The 12024-nt window shown below is 41.7% G+C and overlaps 1 protein-coding gene across 23 annotated transcripts in view; it reads left to right on the forward strand.

Moving 5' to 3' along the window:
- The window catches only part of LOC139765081 (phosphatidylinositol 4-phosphate 5-kinase type-1 alpha-like), a 372175-nt gene that overhangs the window by 187078 nt on the left and 173073 nt on the right, over window positions 1–12024 (forward strand). For 17 of the 23 annotated variants that reach the window (XR_011716566.1, XR_011716567.1, XR_011716568.1 and 14 more), the window contains one exon: window positions 135–197. The exons of 5 other annotated variants lie outside the window; for them this stretch is intronic. Coding sequence is in view for 15 of the 18 variants with exons in the window: in XM_071692221.1 (XP_071548322.1) it covers window positions 135–197 (63 nt within the window). In the remaining 3 variants the exon portion in view is untranslated. The remainder of the gene's footprint in view (window positions 1–134; window positions 198–12024) is intronic. One more of the 23 variants, XM_071692222.1, reaches the window with a different exon arrangement.

The raw sequence follows: 12024 nt of genomic DNA on the forward strand, positions 1-12024 counted from the left end.
GCAACATAAGTAACAAGCTGTTGTATTGGTGCCTGCAGGGGTCCTCTAACTAACATACACTGTTGTTCTGCTTGCTCTCTGTTGTGCTCCCTCCCGTTCATTGGTTGGTTGGGTGGTTGGTCTCTTACCACTAGTGGACCTTCCAGAAATCAAAGGCAGCCACCGCAAATTCCGAAATCTGGTCTCCAGCTACATAGGTATGATGAGCCACTTCTCTGACACTTCTCTCTCTCATACCATATACCCATATCTCTCTCATTTCCCTTTGTTCTATTCCACAAAGTTTTATTATGTACATCTTCCTGTGGTATGACCACTTTCCTTTATGATAGCTATATAAGATTGTATGGATTCACTCTAATAACATTCTGTGTCATTATCTCTCTTCTCCCTTTTTTGTCTCTCAGAACTCCTCACATGCACGTCTTAACTCATGAGTTTGGTTTCATTTTTCTTCTCTCCCACTTAATCTGTCCCTTTTAAATTTCTTTCTGCTTGGACCAGCATACTATTTTCAGCTTGATTGTTCAAGAAGTTTGGCGAGCTTTTGTTATTACCTCAGTTTTTTGCTGGAATTGGCATCAGCATCTCACGTGGTTAGTTTAGGGATAACTGTTAGTAATTTTAGGTAGAATTATTTTTTAAAGACTAGGTGTGAGTGTTGCTAACAGCTTGTTCATGTTATTATAAATTACTTATAGATTTTGTTTGTAGTATAGAAGGTAAGATTCTGATATCTTCCAAAATTTGCTTGTAACTTATTTACAAAATACAACTTTTTAAGATTTTTATTTGAATTTCTTTTTATATTTCCCAAGCGTGAAATTGAGCTAAGGACTTATTCTTAGAACTTCTATCCATGCTTGGTTTTAGACAACAGATTACCTGAAAAGGCCCCAAAACTGTAGTGTGATAGCTCCGCTATTATATCAAGTGACTGAGTATTAGTCGTTAGCAGTCAACATAATTGGTCAAGAAATCTGGCCTGTTGCAAAAGCCCGCCACTAGATGTGAGTTCCCTGCAAAGGATAACCTCTGCCTTTGGCAGGGGTGAATCTTGTCCAGTTTGCCCACATGAATGGAGAACTCAACCCAGTGTTCAGACAGTGAAAGGGGCATCTCGTTATAATAGATTCACTGAAATGAAGATCATTGACTTTGTCATGCTAACTGTTCATGTGTACAAAGCTTTATTTTTTATTACAATCAGGCCTTGTTTGATTAGGCATTTGAACTGACTCCAGGTCAACAGTATGACTATCAGTTTAGTATATAAAAGCAAGTCTGCCAGCCTTTCAGATCCAGTCTGAGTGCTCTGTCATTCTGACAAGTAGCAGCAGACTTTACTGAGACATACCATGGCTAAAGTTGATCAGCTCAGGTGGAATGTAGACATTCAGCCATTACTCATAAGGTTTAGTCTGTATACATATATATATTTTGAATAGAGTAATAACCCACACACATATGAGTATGATTTGTCTTAAATATTTTTGCTAGTGTTAGGTTCTGTTAATTCACCATAAACAACCATCCCCTTTGTGTAAATGTGAAGACATGAAGATCAGTCAAGAATATCGGGCTTGATTAGAAGCTATCACCCATCTTCATAGAGCTGTTACAGTATGTGCCTGATTTGTTTCTTTAGCAGTTTTTTGTTTAAGGACATTTCTTTGGATTTTTAAGTTTTACAAAATCAAGGTCCTTCAGTGGTTTTCTGTGTAAGGACAATTCATTGGATTCTTTAGTTTTATTAAATAATGTGAACTATTTGATTCTTGTTATTGCGAATGCATATCCTCGGGCCAATGGGTTGTATCCATGTTTAGTGTTTTTGTTTACTGACCTCCCCTTGCCCATGTACCTCTTTCAATTTTAAGTCCTTAATTAAGTGCATGTATCCTTTCACCATCAGATACAGATATGGAATTCATCACTGTTATTATTATGTTGATTGCTTGTAATACCTGCTTTGTGTGAAGTTGAAAAAGTTTATTTTGGCCACTTGATAGGTGAAGGTCAATCATATTTTAAAAGAAAGACCTAATACATATACCTAAGGTCTGTTGCCAGGTGAGTGAAAAATTTGTCCTCATGTTGACATGTAGGGCTTCATGGATGAGATTTGCAGTCCCATACAGTTTTTAGTTATTTTCCAATATTAACGTCTTTTATAGAAAAAACTTGCTAGAATTTTATTAGATGATTTATTTGATTTGGTGTGGGAGGGAAACTATCAAGAGTAGTGAGGAGTTTTTATGAAGCAAGTAAGGCATGTGTGTGAGAAGGTAGAGGTTAATGGTTCCTGGGTATGTGATGTTACCATGGCTACTTGTTTATGGATGGGGTGGTGAAGGAGAGAAATGCAAGGGCCCTAGTGAGAGGGTAAGATTTTTTTGCAATGTGTAGGGGGATGAGGGGGATCTGAGAAATAGGTCATATGTTGTTTGCTGATGACATGGCACTGGAGGCAGATTCAGTTGAGAAACTGCATATGTTGGTGTCTGGTAGAGTGCGTGTAAGGAAAAGTTGAGGGTAAATGTGAATGAAAGCAAGGTTATTAGGTTTATCTGTGCAGAAAGACTGGTTAGGCGGGATGTGAGTTTGCAGAAAACATGGAAAAAATTGAGTCATAGGATGGGTGAGGAAATGAAAGTTTTGGGAACAGAGAGAAATGTATTGAAAGAGATTTCATTAATTAGGAGGGCAGAATTTTTTATGTTTCAAGGTATAGGAGTCCCAGTGATGTTGGTTGGATGTGAGACATGGATTTTGGATGAGAATATATGGAAGAGGTGTACATGTGTTGGAAATAGAATGTTAGAGGACACTATTTGGTGTAGGGAGAATTGAACAGGTAATGATATGGTAAGAGGGTGTTGTGGTGATAAGAAGACTATGGTTGAGATGACTGCAGAGGGTGTGCTGAAATGATTTGGACATGTGAAGAGAATGAGCAAGGAGAGGCTGACAGTGAGGATATATTTATCAAAAGTGGAGAGGACAAGGAGAAGGGGGAAACTGAATTGGAGATGGAAGACTAGAGTGAAAAAGATTTTGAGTGCTTAGGGCCCAAACATGCATGAGGATGAAAGTTTTGCATAGGATAGAGTGAATTGGAATGATGTGGTATACATGGGGTGATGTGCTGTCAGTGGACTAAATCAGTGCAAATGAAGCAGATGGGGAAAACCACGGATAGGTCTCCGGGGCCTGGTTGTGAATCAGAAGCTGTGGTTTCGGTGCTTTGCATTACAGCTTGGGATGGAGGCAAGCAAATGAGGCTCCCAGAACCTTCTATCATTTCTCACTCAAGTCTGCCACCAGTGCTGTATCATCAGCAAACAACAACTGATTTGCTTCTCAAGCCCTCTCACTCCTCTCAGACTGCATTTTCACCCCTCTCCAACACACTCACATGTACTGACCTTACCACCCCATCCATATACACATTGAACAACCATGAGGACATCTCATATCCCTGCTGCAGATCAACCTTCACTTGGAAGTATTCACTCTCCCTTCTCATACACAAGCCTTACACACTTAATAAAACTTTTTGTTACTTCTTGCAGTGTCCTTCCACACTGTACATCCCACAAAACATCTCTTATCAACCCAATCGTGTGCTTTTGCCATAAACACCACGTATAATTCCATCCGTTTTCCTAATTATTTTTTACACACATTCTTTAAAGCAAACACCAGAGCCATTCTTTTTAAAGCAGACACCAGATCCACACATACTCTACCACTTCTGAAACCACATTGCTCTTCCCCAATCTGATGCTCCGTACATGCTTTCACCTTCTCAATCAATACCCTCCCATACAACTTGCCAGGTACACTTAACAAGCCTATAACTCTGCAGTTTGAACACTTACACTTATCCCCTTTGCCTTTATGCCATGTTACTCTACATGTATTCTGCCAGTCCTCAGGTACCTTGCCATCTTGCCATGATCCATACATACTTTGAAAATCCTTATGAACCAATCAACAGTACAGATCCCCTTAAGAAATTCAACACAGTACCATCCACTCACTCCTCCCCTTGCCACCTATCATCTTATGCAAGGCCTTCACCACCTTTCTCTCTTCACCAAACCACTCTCTAATACTCTAACTTTGCATACCACCCTGACCAAAACACCCTACATCTGCCACTCTGTCATCAAACACATTTAACATTCCTTCAAAGTACTCTTTCCATCTCCTCTCTTAATCACTGCCTGTTATTACTTCTCTTTTTGTTTCCTTTTCTGATGTTCCCATTTGTTCTCTTGTTTTTTGCACATTATTTATTTCCTTTCAAAATCTCTTCTTATTCTCCATAAAGTTTACTGATACTTGCTCTCACTAACTCTCATTTGCCCTCTTTTTCAACCCCTGCTCCTTTCTCTTACATCTTTCCAATCATTTACACTCCTTCCCTGTAAGTACTGCCCAGATGTCTCTCTTTGTCTTTCATTAGCAACTTTGATTCTTCATCCTGCCACTCCCCTTTCTGGTCTGCCCACCTCCCACCTTTTGCATGCCACATGCATTTCTTGCACATGCCATCATTGCTTTCCAAAATGCCTCCTATTCCTCTACCACTCCTCTTGCTTCATGTACTCTCATTTGCCTTTCTACACTCAATCTCTGCTGGTATTTCTTTATATGTCTCTTTTCCAAGCTCACTTACTCTCACCCTTCAGTTCTCACCAATATATATATATATATATATATATATATATATAGGAGAGATGGCCAGAGAGCGCTATTGGATTACGTGTTAATTGACAGGCGTGCGAAAGAGAGACTTTTGGATGTTAATGTCCTGAGAGGTGCAACTGGAGGGATGTCTGATCATTATCTTGTGGAGGCTAAGGTGAAGATTTGTATGGGTTTTCAGAAAAGAAGAGTGAATGTTGGGGTGAAGAGGGTGGTGAGAGTAAGTGAGCTTGGGAAGGAGACCTGTGTGAGGAAGTACCAAGAGAGACTGAGTACAGAATGGAAAAAGGTGAGAACAATGGAAGTAAGGGGAGTGGGGGAGGAATGGGATGTATTTAGGGAATCAGAGATGGATTGCGCAAAAGATGCTTGTGGCATGAGAAGAGTGGGAGGTGGGTTGACTAGAAAGGGTAGTGAGTGGTGGGATGAAGAAGTAAGAGTACTAGTGAAAGAGAAGAGAGAGGCAGTTGGACGATTTTTGCAGGGAAAAAATGCAATTGAGTGGGAGATGTATAAAAGAAAGAGGCAGGAGGTCAAGAGAAAGGTGCAAGAGGTGAAAAAAAGGGCAAATGAGAGTTGGGGTGAGAGAGTATCATTAAATTTTAGGGAGAATAAAAAGATGTTCTGGAAGGAGGTAAATAAAGTGCGTAAGACAAGGGAGCAAATGGGAACTTCAGTGAAGGGCGCAAATGGGGAGGTGATAACAAGTAGTGGTGAAGTGAGAAGGAGATGGAGTGAGTATTTTGAAGGTTTGTTGAATGTGTTTGATGATAGAGTGGCAGATATAGGGTGTTTTGGACGAGGTGGTGTGCAAAGTGAGAGGGTTAGGGAAAATGATTTGGTAAACAGAGAAGAGGTAGTGAAAGCTTTGCGGAAGATGAAAGCCGGCAAGGCAGCAGGTTTGGATGGTATTGCAGTGGAATTTATTAAAAAAGGGGGTGACTATATTGTTGACTGGTTGGTAAGGTTATTTAATGTATGTATGACTCATGGTGAGGTGCCTGAGGATTGGCGGAATGCGTGCATAGTGCCATTGTACAAAGGCAAAGGGGATAAGAGTGAGTGCTCAAATTACAGAGGTATAAGTTTGTTGAGTATTCCTGGTAAATTATATGGGAGGGTATTGATTGAGAGGGTGAAGGCATGTACAGAGCATCAGATTGGGGAAGAGCAGTGTGGTTTCAGAAGTGGTAGAGGATGTGTGGACCAGGTGTTTGCTTTGAAGAATGTATGTGAGAAATACTTAGAAAAGCAAATGGATTTGTATGTAGCATTTATGGATCTGGAGAAGGCATATGATAGAGTTGATAGAGATGCTCTGTGGAAGGTATTAAGAATATATGGTGTGGGAGGAAAGTTGTTAGAAGCAGTAAAAAGTTTTTATCGAGGATGTAAGGCATGTGTACGTGTAGGAAGAGAGGAAAGTGATTGGTTCTCAGTGAATGTAGGTTTGCGGCAGGGGTGTGTGATGTCTCCATGGTTGTTTAATTTGTTTATGGATGGGGTTGTTAGGGAGGTGAATGCAAGAGTTTTGGAAAGAGGGGCAAGTATGAAGTCTGTTGGGGATGAGAGAGCTTGGGAAGTGAGTCAGTTGTTGTTCGCTGATGATACAGCGCTGGTGGCTGATTCATGTGAGAAACTGCAGAAGCTGGTGACTGAGTTTGGTAAAGTGTGTGGAAGAAGAAAGTTAAGAGTAAATGTGAATAAGAGCAAGGTTATCAGGTACAGTAGGGTTGAGGGTCAAGTCAATTGGGAGGTGAGTTTGAATGGAGAAAAACTGGAGGAAGTGAAGTGTTTTAGATATCTGGGAGTGGATCTGGCAGCGGATGGAACCATGGAAGCGGAAGTGGATCATAGGGCGGGGGAGGGGGCGAAAATTCTGGGAGCCTTGAAGAATGTGTGGAAGTCGAGAACATTATCTTGGAAAGCAAAAATGGGTATGTTTGAAGGAATAGTGGTTCCAACAATGTTGTATGGTTGTGAGGCGTGGGCTATGGATAGAGTTGTGCGCAGGAGGATGGATGTGCTGGAAATGAGATGTTTGAGGACAATGTGTGGTATGAGGTGGTTTGATCGAGTGAGTAATGTAAGGGTAAGAGAAATGTGTGGAAATAAAAAGAGCGTGGTTGAGAGAGCAGAAGAGGGTGTTTTGAAGTGGTTTGGGCACATGGAGAGAATGAGTGAGGAAAGATTGACCAAGAGGATATATGTGTCGGAGGTGGAGGGAACGAGGAGAAGAGGGAGACCAAATTGGAGGTGGAAAGATGGAGTGAAAAAGATTTTGTGTGATCGGGGCCTGAACATGCAGGAGGGTGAAAGGAGGGCAAGGAATAGAGTGAATTGGAGCGATGTGGTATACAGGGGTTGACGTGCTGTCAGTGGATTGAATCAAGGCATGTGAAGCGTCTGGGGTAAACCATGGAAAGCTGTGTAGGTATGTCTATTTGCGTGTGTGGACGTGTGTATGTACATGTGTATGGGGGGGGGTTGGGCCATTTCTTTCGTCTGTTTCCTTGCGCTACCTCGCAAACGCGGGAGACAGCGACAAAGTATAAAAAAAAAAAAAAAAAAATATATATATATATATATATATATATATATATATATATATATATATATATATATTATCCCTGGGGATAGGGGAGAAAGAATACTTCCTACGTATTCCCTGCGTGTCGTAGAAGGCGACTAAAAGGGGAGGGAGCGGGGGGCTGGAAATCCTCCCCTCTCACTTTTTTTTTTTTAATTTTCCAAAAGAAGGAACAGAGAAGGGGGCCAGGTGAGGATATTCCCTCAGTGGCCCAGTTCTCTGTTCTTAACGCTACCTCGCTAACGCGGGAAATGGCGAATAGTTTAAAAAAAAAAAGAAAAGAAAAAAAAAAAAAAAAAAATATATATATATATATATATATATATATATATATATATATATATATATATATATATATATATATAAATATAAATATATATATATATATATATATATATATATATATATATATATATATATATATATATATTTTATTTATTTACTTTGTCGCTGTCTCCTGCGTTAGCGAGGTAGCGCAAGGAAACAGACGAAAGAATGGCCCAACCCACCCACATACACATGTATATACATACATGTCCACACACGCAAATATACATACCTATACATTACATTATTATCATACTTTGTCACTGTCTCCCGCGTTAGCGAGGTAGCGCAAGAAACAGACGAAAGAATGGCCCAACCCACCCACATACACATGTATATACATATACGTCCACACACGCATATATACATACCTATACATTTCAACGTATACGCATAATACATACACAGACATATACATATATACACATGTACATAATTCATACTTGCTGCGTTTACCTATTCTCGCCCCCACCTCGCCACACATGAAATGACAACCCCCTCACCCCCCCGAACGCGCACGAGGTAGCGTTAAGAAAAGACAACAAAGACCACATTCATTCACACTCAGTCTCTAGCTGTCATGTATAATGCACTGAAACCACAGCTCCCTTTCCACATCCAGGCCCCACAAAACTTTCCATGGTTTACCCTAGACGCTTCACATGCCCTGGTTCAATCCATTGACAGCACGTCCACCCCGGTATATCACATCGTTCCAATTCACTCCATTCCTTGCATGCCTTTCACCCTCCCGCATGTTCAGGCCCCGATCACTCAAAATCTTCTTCACTCCATCTTTCCACCTCCAATTTATTCTCCCACTTCTTGTTCCCTCCACCTCTGACATATATATCCTCTTTGTAAATCTTTCCTCACTCATTCTCTCCATGTGATCAAACCATTTCAAAACACCCTCTTCAGCTCTCTCTACATATTTTCCTCAAACATCTCACTTTCAACACATCCATCCTCCTCCGCACAATTCTATCTATAGATCACGCCTCGCAACCACATAACATTGTTGGAACCACAATTCCTTTAAACATGCCCATTTTTGCTTTCCGAGAAAATTTTCTCGCCTCCCACACATTTTTCAACGCTCCCAGAACTTTCGCCCCCTCCCCCACCCTATGATTCACTTCCGCTTCCATGGTTCCATCCGCTGCCAAATCCACTCCCAGATATCTAAAACACTTCACTTCCTCCAGTTTTTCTCCATTCAAACGTACCTCCCAATTGACTTGTCCCTCAACCTAATAACCTTGCTCTTATTCACTTCTACTCTCAGCTTTCTTCTTTCACACACTTTACCAAACTCAGTCACCAGCTTCTGCAGTTTCTCACCCGAATCAGCCACCAGCGCAGTATCATCAGCGAACAACAACTGACTCACTTCCCAAGCTCTCTCATCCACAACAGACTGTATACTTGTCCATTTCTCCAAAACTCTTGCATTCACCTCCCTAACAACCCCATCCATAAACACATTAAACAACCATGGAGACATCACGCACCCCTGCCGCAAACCGACATTCACAGAGAACCAATCACTTTCCTGTCTTTCTACTCTTACACATGCCTTACATCCTCGATAAATACTTTTCACTGCTTCTAACAACTTGCCCCCCCACACCATATATTCTTAATACCTTCCACAGAGCATCTCTATCAACTCTTTCATATGCCTTTTCCAGATCCATAAATGCTACACACAAATCCATATGCTTTTCTAAGTAATTCTCACAAACATTCTTCAAGGCAAAAACCTGATCTACACATCCTCTACCACTTCTGAAACCTCACTGCTCTTCCCCAATCTGATGCTCTGTACATGCCCTCACCCGCTCAATCAATACCCTCCAATAAAATTTCCTAGGTATTCTCAACTGACTTATACCTCTGTAATATGAGCGCTCACCTTTATCCCCCTTTGCCTTTGTAGACTGGCACTATGCATGCATTCCGCCAATCCTCAGGCACCTCACCATGAGTTATTTTTTTTCTTATTTTTTATTATACTTTGTTGCTGTCTCCCGCGTTTGCGAGGTAGCGCAAGGAAACAGACGAAAGAAATGGCCCACCCCCCCCCCATACACATGTATATATATACGTCCACACACGCAAATATACATACCTACACAGCTTTCCATGGTTTACCCCAGACGCTTCACATGCCCCGATTCAATCCACTGACAGCACGTCAACCCCGGTATACCACATCGCTCCAATTCACTCTATTCCTTGCCCTCCTTTCACCCTCCTGCATGTTCAGGCCCCGATCACACAAAATCTTTTTCACTCCATCTTTCCACCTCCAATTTGGTCTCCCTCTTCTCCTCGTTCCCTCCACCTCCGACACATATATCCTCTTGGTCAATCTTTCCTCACTCATTCTCTCCATGTGCCCAAACCACTTCAAAACACCCTCTTCTGCTCTCTCAACCACGCTCTTTTTATTTCCACACATCTCTCTTACCCTTACGTTACTCACTCGATCAAACCACCTCACACCACACATTGTCCTCAAACATCTCATTTCCAGCACATCCATCCTCCTGCGCACAACTCTATCCATAGCCCACGCCTCGCAACCATACAACATTGTTGGAACCACTATTCCTTCAAGCATACCCATTTTTGCTTTCCGAGATAATGTTCTCGACTTCCACACATTCTTCAAGGCCCCCAGAATTTTTGCCCCCTCCCCCACCCTATGATTCACTTCCACTTCCATGGTTCCATCCGCTGCCAGATCCACTCCCAGATATCTAAAACACTTCACTTCCTCCAGTTTTTCTCCATTCAAACTCACCTCCCAATTGACTTGACACTCAACCCTACTGTACCTAATAACCTTGCTCTTATTCACATTTACTCTTAACTTTCTTCTTCCACACACTTTACCAAACTCAGTCACCAGCTTCTGCAGTTTCTCACATGAATCAGCCACCAGCGCTGTATCATCAGCGAACAACAACTGACTCACTTCCCAAGCTCTCTCATCCCCAACAGACTTCATACTTGCCCCTCTTTCCAAAACTCTTGCATTTACCTCCCTAACAACCCCATCCATAAACAAATTAAACAACCATGGAGACATCACACACCCCTGCCGCAAACCTACATTCACTGAGAACCAATCATTTTCCTCTCTTCCTACACGTACACATGCCTTACATCCTCGATAAAAACTTTTCACTGCTTCTAACAACTTGCCTCCCACACCATATATTGTTAATACCTTCCACAGAGCATCTCTATCAACTCTATCATATGCCTTCTCCAGATCCATAAATGCTACATACATTTATGGATCTGGAGTTATATACACATTAAATATGTTTACCAACCAGTCAACAACACAGTCACCCCCCCCTTTTTTTTTAATAAATTCCACTGCGAGACCATTCAAACCCGCTGCCTTGCCAACTTTCATCTTTCATGCAAAGCTTTTACTACCTTTTCTCTGTTTACCAAATCATTTTTCCTAACCTTCTCACTTTGCACACCACCTTGACCAAAACACCCTATATCTGCCACTCTATCATCTAACACATTCAACAAACCTTCAAACTACTTACTCCTCATTCTCACATCACCACTACTTGTTATTACCTCCCCATTAGCCCCCTTCACTGATTTTCCCATTTGTTCTCTTGTCTTACCCACTTTATTTACCTCCTTCCAAAACATACTCTCTCACCCCAACTCTCATTTGCCCTCTTTTTCGCCTCTTGCACCTTTTTCTTGACCTCCTGCCTCTCTTTTATACATCTCCAAGTCATTTGCACTATTTCCCTTCAAAACTCCTCCAAACGCCTCTCTCTTCTCTTTCACCAATAATCTTACCTCTTCATTCCACCACTCATTACCCTTTCTAATCTGCCCACCTTCCACGCTTCTCATGCCACAAGCATCTTTTGCGCAAGCCATCACTACTTCCCTAAATGCATCCCATTCCTCCCCCACTCCCCTTACGTACTTTGCTCTCACCTTTCTCCATTCTGCACTCATGTCAACATATACATATATACACACACACAGACACATACATATATACACATGTACATAATTCATACTGTCTGCCTTCATTCATTCCCATCGCCACCCCGCCACACATGAAATAACAACCCCCTCCCCCCGCATGTGCACGAGGTAGCGCTAAGAAAAGACAACGCAGGCCACATTCATTCACACTCAGTCTCTAACTGTCATGTAATAATGCAACGAAACCACAGCTCCCTTTCCACATCCAGGTCCCACAGAATTTTCCATGGTTTACCCCAGACGCTTCACATGCCCTGGTTCAATCCATTGACAGCATATCAACCCCGGTATACCACATCGTTCCAATTCACTCTATTCCTTCCACGCCTTTCACCCTCCTGCAT

Source organism: Panulirus ornatus, chromosome 52 (genome assembly GCF_036320965.1).
Source record: "Panulirus ornatus isolate Po-2019 chromosome 52, ASM3632096v1, whole genome shotgun sequence".
Classification (NCBI taxonomy): Eukaryota; Metazoa; Arthropoda; class Malacostraca; order Decapoda; family Palinuridae; genus Panulirus; species Panulirus ornatus.